This window comes from Sus scrofa, chromosome 3 (genome assembly GCF_000003025.6).
Source record: "Sus scrofa isolate TJ Tabasco breed Duroc chromosome 3, Sscrofa11.1, whole genome shotgun sequence".
Classification (NCBI taxonomy): domain Eukaryota; kingdom Metazoa; phylum Chordata; class Mammalia; order Artiodactyla; family Suidae; genus Sus; species Sus scrofa.
Window position 1 is genome coordinate 125,337,257 of NC_010445.4, and position 17,142 is coordinate 125,354,398.

At 49.7% G+C, this 17,142-nt stretch overlaps 1 protein-coding gene across 10 annotated transcripts in view; it reads left to right on the plus strand.

Moving 5' to 3' along the window:
* Nucleotides 15,807-17,142, plus strand: part of ROCK2 (Rho associated coiled-coil containing protein kinase 2) — a 140,306-nt gene continuing 138,970 nt past the window's right edge. For 5 of the 10 annotated variants that reach the window (XR_002342860.1, XM_021087832.1, XM_021087834.1 and 2 more), the window contains exon 1: nucleotides 15,863-16,003. Coding sequence is in view for 8 of the 10 variants with exons in the window: in XM_021087832.1 (XP_020943491.1) it covers nucleotides 15,863-16,003 (141 nt within the window). In the remaining 2 variants the exon portion in view is untranslated. Of the gene's footprint in view, nucleotides 16,004-17,142 lie in introns of all 10 variants that reach the window. The other 5 variants (XR_002342861.1, XM_021087833.1, XM_021087831.1 and 2 more) reach the window with 2 other exon arrangements.

Here is a 17,142-nt window from a genome sequence, read left to right on the forward strand (position 1 = left end):
GCCTCGCTCAGTGGATGAAGGATCCAGCGGTGCTGTGAGTTGCTGTGTAGGTGCAGGGTGCAGTTGCCGCTCGGATCTGGTGTTGCTGTGGCTGTGGCGTAGGCCAGCAGCTGCAGTTCTGATTTGACCCCTAGCCTGGGAATTTCCATCTGCTGCAGGTGTGGCCCTGAAAAGAAAAAATAAGTAAATGAAATTTAATTAAATTTAAATGTGTTTTTCCAAATAACTAAATCTATTTGTTTATGCTTTTGTTCAATAAAGAATGAATGCTTACCTGGTGGCCTAGAGGGTTAAGGATCTGGTGTTGTCACTGCTGTGGCTCGGGTTCCATCCTAGAAATTTCTGCATGCTTCGGGTGTGTCCAACAAAAACAAAACAAAACAAACAAACAAACAAAAAAAGATGGACGTCTATCAAGTGTCAGACTCATGGTTCTCCCACTACATGGCAGTGAACAAAACAGACAAACCCTAATTCTTCTTACCCTCGTGGAGTCTGCATTCCTTTGAGGTAAGAGAGAAGGCTCATGAGCAAACATTAAGCTATACACAATATTAAGTGACAACTGGTATGAAGAAACTACAGTCAGAAAAGGAGCTAAGGCATGCCAGGAGCGAGTGAGGCTGCACTTTCCATCAAGGTTCAGTAGCCCGGGTTCAGTCCTTGGTCTGAGAATTGAGATCCCACATTAAATGGCTGCACAAAATAAAATAAAGTACGTTTTGGTCTTGGCCAAAATAAAATACAATAATATATAAAATATATATTTTTTCTTTTTAGAGCTGCACCTGCAACATATGGAACTTCCCAGGCTAGGGGTGAAAATGGAGCTGCAGCTGCCAGCCAACACCACAGCCACAGCAACACCAGATCCGAGCCGCATCTTCGACCTACACCACAGCTCATGGCAACACCGGATCCTGAACCCTCTGAGCATGGTCAGGGATCAAACCCACATCCTCATGGATACTAGACGGGTTTATTCCTGCCACTCCATAACAGGAACTCCAAAATAAAATAAAAATAAATAAAATAAAATAATAATTTTGAAATTAATCATTTTAAAATTAACATAAATAAATAATCAAGGCTTAGGAAAGTGACATTTGAACAAAGCCCTGAGAACAAGAGGAGTAAACCGTGAACACATCTTGGGGAAAATCTTAACTTTTTGAACAACTACTTTTAAAAAGAATGTTTTTCCCCAGATAGCTTATGGACATGTCACTGCCTACTCAGAGAGGATGCGGCAGGTCATCTGAGGCTTTCCTGAGAATGGCCCGAGAGGCTGAGACTGTTGATGATCAGAGGATTCTTTGCCCCTCCGCCAATGGCCCCAAATCTGTTTTTCTTTGGCACGCTTCTCTGTCACCCAGTCAGCTATTGCACCTGCTGACTCAGGCAGTGTCTCTGCATCACCAGCCCCAAACTTCCATCTGCTGTTTTTAATATGTCATTGGCTTGTTAGGGTTGGTTCCAGAAGAAAAAGCCTTGAGCAAAAGCCTCCTATTTCATGCCGGGGCGTTATGACATCTGCTCTGCCTGTTCCGATGGGCCCCACTGTGCCTATTTCCTTGTTCTCAATTTCCTTGCTGACTGTCTGAATGCCAAATAATTAAACTCCTTAATTTGGGAAATATTGCTAATTAAGTCCTCATTTGCGTTCCTTTTAGAGTTCAGAATCGTTTTCTTTTCCGATTTTAACAGATTATTTTCATACGAGCCCTGTCTGGGGAGAAGATTCCCAGGAATGACCTAAGAGAATAGGACCCGGAATCACGGGGGACAGGGGCTATTTTTATTTTAATTTACAAAGAATTTTTTCCCCTCTTTTGGCCACCCTCCCCCCCAGACCCCTGCATATGAAGTTCCCAGGCCAGGGATCAGATCCAAGCTGCAGCTGTGACCTATCCTGCGGCTATAGCAACACTGGACCTTTAACCTGCTGTGCTGGGCCGGGGATCGAACCTGCATCCCAGGTGGGTAGGGGCAAATCTACTGGACATCTGGGGTCGAGAGTGAAGGGATGTGCCTTGCCTCCCCCAGCTGGCCACATTTTCAATTAACTCCGTGGATCTTAACGTTGTTTCCGATTACTGTTCTTACTGTTAATTTCAATAAATTTTTTCCAAGCGTTTTAATTTCCTATCTAGGATCCTTCAAGGTAATATTCTTTTTTCTTCTTCTTCTTCTTCTTTTTTTTTTTTTTTTTTTTGTCTTTTTGCCTTTTCTAGGGCCGTTCCCGCGGCATATGGAGGGTCCCAGGCTACGGGTCTAATCGGAGCTATTGCTCCTGGCCCACACCAGAGCCACAGCAACACAGGATCCAAGCTGTGTCTGTGACCTACACCACAGCTCACAGCAATGCCAGATCCTTAACCCACTGAGCAAAGCCAGGGATCGAACCCGCAACCTCATGGTTCCTAGTTGGATTTGTTAACCACTGAGCCACGACAGGAACTCCTCAAGGTAATATTCTTGCTCAAGGCCCATTACATGTTCTTTCAATAATTTTTAATGATCACTTTCTTTTGGTGATCTTGCCTTCGACTTTCCTGCCAACGAACAGATTTTAAAATGCCTGTAGGCTAATGATGGGAACGAGCCTTTTGCCAAGATTTGAACAGCGCCAGGAATATCCCTTCCCAAATGGTCTCATCAACCAATAAATTCTCCTTCACTGAAAGGAATCGCAAAAGGGAGAAGGCAGATGCCATCCAGAGATGGAGACGGGGACCCTGGGGACAGTTCAGAGGGGTGAGCGGAAGAAACTGCAGCTGCAGTCCTCCTCCAGCTTCTGGGGCCTCGAGGGAGTCAGAGTGGTTCCCTTTCCAGTGAGGTCCTCGGCCTGAGGCTCAAGGCCCCTTAGGGTCCCACAAGCAAACTTCTGTTTCCACCAGACGTTTATGCTTGGTCACCAGAAATGACTGACGTCTGTCCTATAAGTCCTCCCGCCTCTGCTCCTTGGAAAGTCCTTCTGCTGTTCTCGTCCTTACTCCGTCATTTGGTCTTTGCTCCTGCCCGGAGCGCTTCCCTCACTTTGCCAGTTCCAACTGCTCCCCATTTCTCTGGAGGGCTTAGGACCGACAAGATGTACAAGCTGAACGGTCACTTAGAGGCCATTAACTTGACTCCTTTGTTTTAAAGAAGAGGAACCGGAGGCAGAGGATGGGGAAAAATCATTTGCCTGTGACCACGCAATTAACAAATGGAAAAATTGGCACCCAGTTTTTCTGAGTCTTGACCCAGGCCCATCTTATGATATCAAGAGTGTTAATACTATCTATTATGTTCCTTCACGGCTTAGTAAAAATTATAATCAATATTTTCATACCTAATATATTAACATCTTGTCATTAATTCTCAGAGGTATTTAGCCATCCATTCACCCATCCACCCATCCACCCATTCATCCATCCATCCGTCCATCCATCTATCTACTCATTTAAAAAATTTTTTTTTGTCTTTTTGTCTTTTTAGGGCCGCTCCTGCAGCACATGGAGGTTCCCAGGCTAGGGGTCGAATCGGAGCTGTAGCCGCCGGCCTACACCAGAGCCACAGCAACGCGGGATCCGAGCCACATCTGCAACTTACACCCCAGCTCGCGGCAACGCCGGATCCTTAACCCACTAAGCAAGGCCAGGGATCGAACCCACAACCTCATGGTTCCTTGTCGAATTCGTTGACCACTGAGCCACAAAGGGAACTCCCATCTGCTCATTTATTCAAGCCCATGTTCAAGCACGATGCTAGATACTAAGAATAGTTATTATTACCATAAAAAAAGTGGAAGAACTTGACACTCCAAGACATTCCATATCTTGTTCTAATTTATTGAATGTGTTCAGTCTCAACAGGAAACAGAATTGATTCAGGTGGTTGCCAAGAAGGAACTCTTTCCAGAAGTGTAGACGGGGTTAAAGGAAGGTAAGGCATATCGAGGCTCCCAGACTTCAGCATCAGAGAGAAGCTAGGGCCGCAAGGGCAGGGGAGGACCCGGTGTTCCTGGATCCCAGTGAGAAGGGGAGTAGCCAGTGGTGGGGCAGCAGGTGTCAGGTGCAGAGCTGTTGCTAGAGGACCAGCCAGCGAGGAGGGGAAGAAAGCCTGCCCTTCCTCCCAATCTCCTTCCAGGGCCACCCATCCACCACCCGAGCCCAGCCCCAAGACGGAGGACAGGGGAGCCCAGGGAGGCATTCCATAGTGGGCAGGCCCTGGGACGTAAAGCAGGGTAGACCATGAATTTGGAGCAAGCAGAAGTATCCAGCCTAATACTCAGCTGGAAAGCGGATGAGCTGGAATGTCAGCTCTGCCTTCAGCCTCCACGTGCTGCGCGTTCTTCTGTACCGGGCTCGCTGGCGTTCATCCCTTTAGTCAACCCTTTGTTCAGGCAATAAACGAGCTGAGTGCGAAGGCCTCGACAAGCCCTGTGTGTGTCTCGTTCCTCGTGAGGTCAGTGACTTTGCCTGACGCATCTCCAAGTTCCCCAGTCAGAGTCCACGATGCGGGGGGGGGTGGGTCCCACCCATTTTGTTGATCACAAGCTCCCCTAAGGACCACGATGAATTGTGCAAAAGGACGCTGCCCCAGGAGGTCCCTGGTGGCCTAGTGGTTAAGCATTTGGCATTGTCACTGCTGTGGGGAGGTTTGATTCCTACTCCGGGAACGTTCTCAGGTGGTGGGCATAGCCAAAAAAAAAAAACCCAAAAAAGGATGCTGCCCCAGTGTCGGCCTTAGTGCCCACTCCCATCCCGTGAGGCCCGGGAGGAGGTGTGGATGTATTTACTCATCTCTAAGTCACAGTCATGCTGCCTTGGAATGAGAGTTTGGATTCCGTTCCAGGGCTAATGCTTTCAAAGGCCTGGGAACTCACACCCCTTCTGCTGGCACCGAGGTAGGGACGGTGCCCGAGTCTCTCTTCGGGGGCGGCTCCGCCCTGCTGAGCCCCTCCCAGCTCTCAGCTCGGGCTGTGAAATCTCAGCCTGCTTCAAAACAGCTGAAAGCAGACTTTGGCCCTTCTCTCAGACTTGCGGCTCACACCTCTTTGCTGGGGTGACGGGCTGACGCCTGTCAAGGCGTGCACGACGTTCCCTTCCGGTCCATGAACGTGGGTAAACAGCCCAGCCCTGTTTCAAGCCTGTCGGTGAGACTGTCACCAAGAGATGGAAAGATTTGAAGACGGGGGTCATTCCGCTTCTGGTGGTTACCACACTATATTTCTTCTCTCTTTTCTTCTTCTTCTTTTTTTTTCTGGAAAAGTACAAAAGAATCACAAAGGCCTATCCTATCCTGTGCACCTACTTTTAAGAAAATGTCTAATTTGTAGCATTGAGATGCAATAGTCGGTCTTGGTTATTCCTTGGGGAAGCCTAGTCAAACGTGTGAAGGTCATTGATATTTCTGCTTCTCTCATCTTCCAGGCTCGGGAGGCATGCTGGGAATATCTCAGGATATGAGAAAATAGAATTCAGATGGACACCAGGATCCTATTTGTGTAACCCTCTCACATACACTGTTTCAACGCTGGACTCAGCTCGGCAGAGTACCTCTTCCACACGAGGATGGTGGGGCTGAGCCCTGGACCCTGGATTCATGGCTCTACCTTCTCCTTCTCCCATTGGGTTCTGCCGCTTCAGATAAGGAGAAAAATCCCGCCCCCCCCCCCCCGCCCCCAGAGATCAGACCAAGGCTCTACCCGAGCAGGTGTTTTTAGATTCACTTGCTTCCAAAAATTACTCCCAAAGCACTTAGAAAAATCACCGCAAAGAACCTTGCAAACATCGAGTGCCTGGACAGGTCGAAGAAAACCCTTGAAACCTGAGTGGCCTACGGTTCAATGTTCTGCCAAACAAGGGCTTCCTGTCCACCCGTTGTGGGCCTGTAACTTTCCTGATGTGGCGTCACTCCTAGCAAACCACAGCGCAGGTGGCACAACACAGGCCCGTCTGTTATGAAATGCCTCTGTTCGTTAAATAAGAAGAGGCTTTTCTCCTTGACCTTGGCCTGCCCCCGACCCCCACCACCACCCCCCGCCACTTCCAGGCCCATTTTTTCCCAGCTCTTATTCATCCTTTTAGATTTCGTCAGAAGTATTACTTGCTCATGAAACCTCCCTGATTCCCATCTGGATTAGGCCCCCGGTATAACTCTCATGGCACCTTAGAATTTTCTGTTGCAGTGCTTACCACACTTGCAACTACTTATTCTTTTTTTTTTGTTTGTTTTTTGTCTTTTTTGTCTTTTGTCTTTTTAGGGCTGCCCTCACGACATATGGAGGTTCCCAGGCTGGGAACCACAGCAACGCGGGATCCAAGCCTCTTCTGCGACCTACACCATAGCTCATGGTAACACCAGATCCTTAACCCAATGAGCGAGGCCAGGGATCGAACCCGCAACCTCATGGTTCCTAGTCGGATTCGTTTCTGCTGTGCCACGACGGGAACTCCTGCTTATTCATTTGTATGGTTATGTGTGTCTGAGCTGTTCCCTCCACTAGATCATAAGCCTAATAAGGACCCCCTGGATTGTTTCTCTGCTGTTTACCACTGGGTGACCGGCACAGAGATATCTTCATTGAATGAATACATCAATCGATGGCAGAAACAGTGTCTGGCATCGTATCAGCTTCTGACAGGTGAGAGGATCCTTTCTGGATGCCTGTTTGGGATGCTGAATGCTGTGTGAGCCTTATTTGTTCCTCGCAGGAGAGAAATGGAAGCTCAGAGAGGTAAGGTACTCTGCCTAAGGTCCCACAGCTAGAAAGGGACAGAGCTTAGCCTGAAAGGAGGTTTCTGCGACGCTACTGCAAGTTGCCATCACTCACTGCCTGTCCAAAGACGTGGCCTTGACCAGCTTGCACTTCTGGCCGCACAGCTCAGATGCCCGGTGGGCCCACCTCCACCGTGTTCACTTCAGGAGGATCCCAACTTCATCTGGAAGCCAAAGCAGCCAAGGGAACATCAGAGGGCACTTTAGCCATCAAAGTGCCCTCTCAAGGCCCGGGGAGTTTAGAGTGGTTCCTTCTTTCACAATGAGGCTGGCTTTTACGAAAACGGAGCGTTAGCCCTGTATTCTAATGACCAACCACTTGAACGACACTCTTCTGCTTTGCTAGGTGCATTACTCATGATCTTAAACCACTTAATTACATATGGCGGCCTGTGGATTACGAAACATCTTCCTCACTGGCCTCTTTCCATGTTGCTCCCTCACTCTGCGACTGATCCCAGGTCCCTCCGCCCCCAGGCCCCTCATGGCTGAGACGTCCTCTAAGGCCACCCCAGAGGGCGACAGAACCAGGGGACGGTGCCTTCTGCCCGTATCGTCAAGGACAGCAAGTCCCAGAGGACAGCGGTGGCTCATGTGACATTGCACGCATGCTGGAAGAGACGCCAGGCCTTCCCCGGCCTCGCCTGACTTTCTCCGCTCTCTCTCCAAACACTCCTGCCCCACCTGTTTAAGTCGTCACCTGCTTTTCATTTATTTCCCTCCCACTTTATCACACGTGCTCTGCTTGTGCTTGGAGGACTGGCCTCTCTTTCCACCTACAAACCCTACTGAATCCTCAGGACCCAGGCTATGTACAACCTCCATTTCCTGTTTTGTTTCGTTTATTGATTTATTTTTTAATTTAAAAAATTTATTTTTTTATTATAATTGATGCTACTTTCTTTTTTGTCTTTTTGCCTTTTTTTAGGTCCGCACCCATGGCATATGGAGGTTCCCAGGCTAGGAGTCGAATCGGAGCTGTAGCTGCCTGTCTACACCACAGCCACATCAATGCGGGATCCCAGTCACGTCTGTGGCCTACACCACAGCTCACGGCAGCGCTGGATCCTTAACCCACTGAGCGAGGCCAGGGATCGACCCCGCACCTCATGGTTCCTAGTTGGATTCATTTCTGCTGCACCATGACGGGAACTCCAGATGCTACTTTCATTTCCTGATCCCCTTGCTAGGTGATATTTCTTGCTCCAAGCTCTTTTGAGTTCTCTTAGCATACTATCTGTGAATTTATTTGGGCATTAGCCTTTCTTGAATTATAATTAGTTGTATTTTTTTCATTCATTCAATCATTTATTTGATCCTTAAGCTCTAAGTACCTAATCAATCACCAATTCTTATTTTTTTTTTTTCCTTTTTAGGGTCCCACTTGTGGCATATGGAAGTTCCCAGGCTAAGGGTCAAATCGGAGCTGCAGCTGCCAGCCTGCACCACAGCCATAGCAGTGCTGGATCCCTGACCCACTGAGGGAGGCCAGGGATTGAACTTGCATCCTTATGGATACTGGTCAGGTTCTTAACACATTCAGCCACCATGGGAACCCCCTCAGTTGCCAACGCTTGGTTGTAAACCCTGTATAGGGTGAATCCGTACTCAAAGAACAAGCCAATACTGAAGTTAAAATTAGGAGAAAAGCATGACAGAGGAAAGTGGACTGGCAGGAGCGTACCTCCCAGGGTGGGCATGAGGGAAGGCCTGGGAGGTAGAGACTTGGGCAGGTGGAATGACGCCAGCAAAGCTCAGAGGTGGGGATGGCATGGCCTCTTCTGTCAACAAAGCATCCTGTACAGTTTACAGTCCACTGGACCAACGTGTTTGGAGAATGGAATGGTAGGAGACTACTCTTCCCATGGTGGATGGTAAGTGATGAGAAAGCTCCACTTTACTCAGGACACATAACAGACCCATCTTGGGGGTCTTAGAAACGCCTAAAGAGAAAGAAAGATATTGCTCTTTTCCCGGACATGAAACAAGCACCTCGCTAAATATTTTGCTAAAAGCTACAGAGGATCCAGAGCGCAGAGTCGAACCCTTCTTTCCAGGAACAGAAAGTCTTAGTGAAGGATGGTTAGAAGCTGGGTGGGCAGGGAAGGGAAGGAAGAATGACATTCTGCCTGGGTGGAAACTGGCTTAGCCAAAAAGAGACGAACAAAAGTGGAGAGGAGCCATGGAAGAGACATCCGGAAAGGGAGGCTATGGACATCTTGTAGAAAGTCCTGGGTTCCAGAATGAGGATTTCATGCATGATCACGGAGGATGCAACGAAGGTTTTTGAGCAGGGAGATCGCATGAAGCATCCTGGAGCCATTTATATCTCACTAATGGGGAAAACGAGATCTCCAAATATGTCATCAAGCTCTCCTGCCAAACTGGCAGGACCAGAATCAAAGCTGAGCTTTCCAGGATCCTAGACATTTCTTGGAACCGCTCTTCTCAACCATATATATATTTAAGTATTTTGGGAATGACTTAGCACTTACTGGCAAATACGCTTTTGAGCTGTGACCCTTTCTTTTGCTTCTGAGAATTTTTTGCAGTTTACTGGTGAATAATTTGTCTTGGATGCATCCAGTATCTTTCATCTAGAGATCTTAAGGAGACTTAATGACAACCAAGCTTCATTATTTCTGTTTTGCATATGAGGAAACTGACTCACAGAGGGGTACAGCAATTTTCTCCTTCACCCTGGGAGTTACGACCAGAACCATGAATGAAACTTAGGATGAAACTCAATTTCATAAACCATTAAACCCTGCATCCTTTATAGTTGTGGAGTTTACAAAAATAATGACAGCTTTGTATTGAGAGTTCATTTCTTTATTCTGTGATTAAATCTGGGCTTTTGTGGGGCAGAGGCATCTCGCTACAACGCCAGCTTGAGTGGTGCTGTGCCGTGAAGTAAGATGGGAAAAGCTATGTGCGTTGGTGATGCCTGGACCATTGAGAGTTCGTTGCTGTCATCTATCTCCCCATTTATTAATTCATTTATTCATCCTATTATCCTATATCTGAGTCCCTATGACATCACCTGGAAAATGGGCAGGGTAACTGTTTTGAAAAGTCAGATAATTTCTGTAAGGCACACTGCCTAGCACACAGTAAGCCCAGCTACATAATGCTAATTGCTATCATTAAACAGGTAGTTGCAAGGGCCACAGGGAAAGACAAAAAATGGCCCTTTATGGGTGAAGAGGGCAAGGTTACACCTAAAGGGTGGCATAAGTCCTAGGAAAGAGTAGATTCCTCAAGTTAAAAACTGGAACACAGCAAGTGGGTCTCCGAGATGGAGCCTGTTCTCTCCAGGTGGGCTATGAAGCGTCAGGAGAGGTAGGAGTGTACTGCTAGGAAGAGAGGTTAAATTCTCAGTGGTAAACCAGCCATCTAGCATTGGTCGTGGGGAGTTCCCGTCATGGCGCAGCAGAAGCAAATCCGAATAGGAACCATGAGGTTGCGGGTTCGATCCCTGGCCTTGCTCAGTGGGTTAAGGATCCGGCGTTGCCATGAGCTGCGGTGTAGGTTTCGGACACAGCTTGGATCCTGAGTTGCTGTGGCTCTGGTGTAGGCCGGCAGCAACAACAACAAAAAAAAGAGTAGAATTGGGCTTGGAATGAAGAGACAGAGAAAAGGAATCCAAAATTCATATGAAATGGGATGGACAAAGAACCCTGATCAAGCTAGCTCTGGTAGAGTCTAAGCCTTATTCATTCATACATCGGCCTGTTTAAATGTGTTTCTTTCGCCATTTTTCTTCCTTAGTATTGGACAAAGTTTTTGTCTGTGTTTCTGGCTGTCCCACATGTGCTCAGGACCCATCAGAGACAGTGTTAAGAAGAAAGCAGCTCACCTGGGACTGAGTCACAGCAAAAATCCCTCTGAAAGAGCAAGCACAGAGAGAACCTCCTTCTATGGGTCATTTGAGATGTGATGACTTTGATATTATCAGGAAACTGCCAATTTCAGCCCTCCATGTGCCCTAAAAACTGGGTTTAAGATTGTTCCCAGTCCAGACATAAAACCCAGACCCTATATAGAAGAAAATATTGGTAGATTTGAATTCATAAGAGGTAAACACTTTTGCGTGTGGCAAAAGATAACCAAAACCAAAGCTAAATGATAAGCAACAGGTTGAAAAAAAATTGCAAACTTAAATACTTTTTTTTTTTTCTTCTTAGGGCTGAACCTACAGAAATTCCTAGGCTAAGGGTTCAATTTGAGCTACAGCTGCTGGCCTACACCACAGCCACCAAAACAAGGGATTCAAGCTGTGACTTCGACCTACACCACAGTTCATGGTAATGCTGGATCTTTAACCTACTGAGCGAGGCCAGGGATTGAACCTGCATCCTCACGGATACTAGTTGGGTTCATTACTGCCGAGCCACAGGGAGAACCACTGTAACACATATTTTAGTGTTACGTTATAACAAGGAGGAATATCTGTCATGCACAAAAGCACTTTGAATCAGTGAGCAAAAGGCCAATCCAAAGGACAAAAGACATCAATAGGTAATTTCAGGAATTCCCGTTGTGGCTCAGCGGAAATGAATCTGACTAGCATTCACAAGGATGCAGATTTGATCCCTGGCCTCGCTCAGTGGGTTAAGGATCCAGCGTTGCTGTGAGCTATGGTGTAGGCTGCAGATGTGGTTTGGATCCTGCGTTGCTGTGACTGTGGTGTAGGCCGGCAGCTGCAGCTCCGATATGACCCACTGAGCGAGGGCAGATGCCCACACAATGCTCATCTTCATTAGTAATGAAGGGGATACAAATGAAAACATGCCATTTTATCTGCCCATCCAATTGGCAAAATTGGAAAAGATTTATAACATCTACTATTAGCAAAGGTAAAGGGAAATCGACAGTTTGTTTTTCTGTTTGTGTTTTTGTCTTTTTAGGGCCACATCCGTGGCATATGGAAGTTCCCAGGCTAGGGGTCGAATCGGAGCTGCAGCTGCCAGCCTACACCACAGCCCACAGCCATGCAGGATCTGAGCCGCACCTGTGACCTTCACCACAGCTCAGTAACATTGGATCCTTAACCCACCAAGTGAAGCCAGGGATCGAACCTGAGTCCTCATGGACACTAGTTGGGTTTGTTAACCGCTGAGCCACAGTGGGAACTCCACAAACTGACAGTTTCTTTCACTGATGTTGAGAATGTAAACTGGTAGAGTCCTTTTAAGGGACAGTCTGGCAGTAGGCCTACCCTTTGATACATTTTCACTTTTAGGAATTTATACAATTCAAATACGTCCACGTGAAGGCAAAAGTAGAAGGATGTCCACTGCACCAGTGTTTGTGAGGGTGAGAAAATAGTAATAATATCTAACATGAATAACGTTGGCACTCTTGCAAACGCTTTAAAACAAACATGAGGAAACAGACGTGCATAGCTAGTGTGTGTGGTAGCGGCAGAATTTTAGCCCAGGCAACTTGTTTCTCGAGTCTGCTCTTCTTCTTTTTACTTTTTTTTTTGGTCGCTCCTGCAGTATAGACATGGAGATGTCTCTAAGACGAATTATTAAAGTGACAAAAATCAGTTGCAAAACACTGTGATATGGTATAATGCTATCTATGCAGGGAAAAGATACATATGTGTATGTACAAATACATACGTATGCGAATGGATAAAGGACTTGATTGAGAAGAGAATGTGTGTGTAGGGAGATTTGGAAAATGATTATTATTATTATTTTTGCTTTTTAGGGCTGCACCTGGCTAGGGGCTGATTTGGAGCTAGAGCTGCTGCCCTACACCACAGCCACAGCAACGCAGGATCCCCCACCCACTGAGCGGAGCCAGAGATCGAACTCAAATCCTCATGGATACTAGTCATGGATACTATTCATTTCCACTGCGCCACAATGGGAATTCCTGGGGAAAATAATTTTTCAAGGTACGTCCTCTGTATTTCTCGTTTTTCTGAACCCTGACAAGAATGCATTTGTGCTCTCCTTTGGTAAAACAAGAACTGTCGTACTGACCACAAGAAATAAAAAAGGCCTAATTCATATCAAGAGATTAGTCTCTTTTTCTTCCGTGCAGACAATGATGTAGGTCTTGAATAAAAATCTTCTAGGGGTTCCTGTCGTGGCGCTGTGGTTAATGAATCGGACTAGGAACCACGAGGTTGCAGGTTCGATCCCTGGCCATGCTCAGTGGGTTAAGGATCCGGTGTTGTCGTGAGCTGTGGTGTAGGTCACAGACACAGCTTGGATCCCGAGTTGCTGTGGCTGTGGTGTAGGCCGGCGGCTACAGTTCCAATTAGACACCTAGTCTGGAAACCTCCATATGCCGCGGGAGCGGCCCCAGAAAAGGCAGAAAGACAAAACAAAACCCAAAAAACTTCTATACCACAGCTTTTTCTAGCCATGTAAATGACCATATGTAGGAGGTGCCCAGGAGTTCCCTGGTGGCCTGGTGGTTACAGATCCAGTGCTGTCACTACTGTAACTCTGGCCCCAGAACTCCCTCATGCCACAGGCGAGGCCAAGGGGGGAAAAAAAGGTGCCCATTATCTGTATCTTGTTATCTGGCTGATGATTACTTTTTTCTTTTGAAGTAATTTCCAGTATTTGGGACGGTAGCTTTCTGTTCGTCCACCAAGCTCCATACAAATATACAGCCAGTCATTGAAAACCTAATTTGGAAACAGAACTGCATGGTGTGCTTTGCCTGCTATATGGCCATCGGGAAAAAAGATCTGTAATCATGGATTATCTTGTTATTTTGCTCCAGTGCAGAGGCAGGTGGCATGCCTAGCTCACGCTGTCCTCTTGGTGTGGTCTGCAGAGGTATGAATGAGTCACTCAACATACACTTTTAAAGGACTGCCTTTTGACCAGAAGTCCGTGTTGTTATCTCAGAGGAAAAAGCTGTATTGGCTCCACCGGGGACCTCTTCCTGCCTCATCCAAGAGAGGGTAACTTTAACACAAAACGAAAGATGAGGCTCCCGGAACACTACATTACAATGCTGCTTTTACAAGAATCGGCCCTTAGAAGAGGTTGCCCTTCTGTGGGCTTCTCTCTGACATGCCAGGGAGAAAGGTTCTTAAGCTTTTTCTATGCACTGGATATCGGATTGTAGCTTTTTGCAGTGGCTCATCTGTCTTAGCACAGTTATTCAATTTTTGAAATTCAAAATGTTCCCTTGAGCATCTTTAAGGGAAAAAAAAATCCCATTCACTGAGAAACAACTGTGTTCTCCTCGTGTTCTTACAGCTGCTCGTTTCACATCATTTTAAATAGCAGGTACAAACCGCTTTTTGTAGTCATCATTTTATTTTTATTTAATCTTCTTTCCAATACGTGTCCTTTTCATGTGCTTGCCAGAATTTGACGTGCTTAACTGGAACCCTGCATACCTGCCAGGATTCCTTCTGTTAATGTGACAGAGCTTGTTTGGATTATTCCCCGATTGTTGGACAATTGGGCCCATTCCCAGGTTTTGGTCTTTATGAACATAGTGAATAGCCCTGCTATAAACATCTTTATGCAAGTTCTCCCCCTCCATCCCCCCTCCCCCCCTTTGGATCATTTCCTTAGAAATGTACTTCCTTAAATGGGTTTACTGGGTCAAAGGGGCTCAATGAACAGTTTTATAGCTCTTGGCACATATTTTTCAGATTGCGCCTGGGTGGATTTGACCAATGGCAAGGGCCGCGAGAGGCAGGAATGTGGACGAGCGGCCCCCATGACCGCCCCCCCAAAAGGCAAAGACCTCGAGAAGGTCTGCAGAGGGAAAGCATTTTTCTATCGCCCTCTTGTTCTCTTCCGTAGCTGGTGTTTCAGCCCAGCTCGGAGACGACTGTTACGGACGCGCAGAAAGCTTTCCTGCTGGAGTCGAAGATTTCTGCCCTGGGGGCAGAAGCAGCTCGTCCCGGCTCTCTCGCCCCAGGACTGCAATTCCAAACGTCCGCCCTATTCCGGGGTTTCCGACTCGCACTGCACACCCTTCCAGCCTTTCCACTAAAATCTTCGTGGCCCAGGCAGGCCCCTTGCAAACGCAGAGCTCTGCAGGCGAGGGCAGCGACTGGCGGTCGCTATTATTTTGGCGCGGGTGATGCAAGGGCCGCATAGCTGCGCGCTGAGTCAGCCGGAGCCGGGCGGGGGCGGGGGGCGCGGGCCGGCCCATCCCCCTACTGCAACCCTCCCTCCCCCGCCCCCCCGCGCCGGGTGCCGCCAGGTCGGGACCCGGCGGTCGGGGTGGGCCCCCGTGTCCAGAGGGGTCGTCAGCCCGGGCAGGGTCAGGCGGGGGTGACCCTCGGGGGTGACCCGAGCCCCGGGCGCGCCCTCCCCTCCCCCAACTGGAGCTCGTGGGTCAAGTGAGGCGGTGACCGCGCGCCCGGCCATTTACCCTCTAAGAACTCAAAGCGGGGGAGGAGGAAGCGGGGAAGGAAGGAGGCTCAAAAAGGAGAAATGCGGGGCGAGCGGCCTGGAGGAAACCAAAAAAAAAAAAAAAAAAAAAAACGGAGAGGGGCGAGAGGAGGCGGAGGCCGGCGGGCGGGGGCGGGGGCGGCCGCGCGCGGGGGGCGGGGCGGGGCGCGCGCGGGGCGGGGCGAGCGGGGGCGCGCCGGCGGCCGCGGGCCGAGGGGCTTGTGGGTAGCGGCTGCGCGCGGCCGGAGACGGGCGCCGCGCGGGAGTGTGTGAGGGGCGCGGGCTTGCGGGACCCAGGCAGCCGACGGCGGTCATGGGAGCGGGTTGGCGGCGGCCGTAGTTGTCGGAGCCTGGGGTTCAGCTTCCCGGAGCCCCAGAGGGCGGGGCAGTCCGGGCCCGGCGGTGGCGGCGCCACTTCCCCGCTCCCGCCCTCGGATCCTGAGGGAGCTCGCGGCGGACGAGCGGACCGGGCGGCGCGAATCTGACTGAGGGGCGGGGACGCCGTCTGCTCCTCGCCGCTCCCGGGCCGGCCTCTCGGACAGCCCCAGGCCCCGGGGGCTGAGACCCGCGGCCGGAGCTCGAGGCGGGCGGTGGGCCCGGGCGGAGCCCCGGCCGGAGCCGGCGGGTCGGGGGCGGCGCTAGGCCCCGAGGCGGCCGGGCCGGAGCGCGGGGAACGGGAGTGCGGGCCCGGCGGTGGCGGCGGCATGAGCCGGCCCCCGCCGACGGGGAAAATGCCCGGCGCCCCCGAGGCCGTGTCGGGGGACGGCGCGGGCGCGAGTCGCCAGAGGAAACTGGAGGCGCTGATCCGAGACCCTCGCTCGCCCATCAACGTGGAGAGCTTGCTGGTAGGTGGCCGGCGCCCGGGAGCCCTCCCTGCTGACCGCTCTCCCCGCGGACTCCCCCGTGTGCCCGTCGGTCCGTGGGGGAGGTCTCGCCCCACCCCGCCCAGCTTCCGGCGGCCGGGGCCCGGGTCGGAGAGCGAACACTGCTGCGACCAAGTTCCGGGAGGAGAGACCCACCTTTGATCCTGCCCCTTTAGCTCCTGGAGCCGGTGTCATCCCAGGCTGTGCCTTTCTCGGAGCGCTGGGAGGAAGCACCCTCTTCTCCTTCCCGCCTGCCCTCTGGGTCTGGGGAGGTGGGTGGCAGAGCGCTGCCCCCGACAGCGGACTGGGCGGTTCGAAAGAGGGACGCGCAGGGGAGAAACCCGGTGCTGTCGCTGTGGGGGAGTACCCACCAGGGGTACGCGACAAAGAGGGGAGTCTGAAACCCACAGCTGAGGTTCTTCTGTTTTCACTTGCGTGTGAATATTAACAGTTGCAAATTAGTGCATTCTAATTTCGTTTCGGTAAATTTAATTTCCGAGATTATTGCGCCCGAGCTGAAGAATTGAATTGTAGGGTGGAATCCGTCGGTCCTTTTCATGGTACCTCTTTCTTGAGAGGGCCTTTGAAATCCAAATTAATAGCCGCGGAAAGTGGGCTAGTTGGCTTTGTGTAGGAAAGGAACATGATTTACACGTCAGACCTGCCCTGGAGAATGCGTGTTTATTTCTTGCGTTTGTTACGATCGACTGTTGTATCTCAGCCACACTTCGGTTAGCAGGCAGTGGAGATGCATTTGTGGGGAAAGGGGGTGTGGGTTTTTACCCCGGGGAAGCGAAGAAAGCAAAGGAGATGCTCTGGGTGTGAGATGCACTCCGGACGACCAGAGTTCGGATCGGTGAGCCGTGGATCCTGTGGCTATTCCCCCACCTGAACTCCGGTCCGGTTCTCCTCCCTGATGGGAGAAATCTAGTGATTATACGGCGAGAAAAACTGTGTCTCCTTCCTCCTCCAGTGACTGACTGACTTTTCTTCAGAAGCCGTTGGTTATCCTTTGAGGTTTCTGGAATCATTTGCAGAGTGACTCAGTGCTCTTTGGCCAAAGTGCAAGAACTGCCTAAAGTGTCTTTCTGTACAGTGCACAGAGTGTCGGGATGTATTCT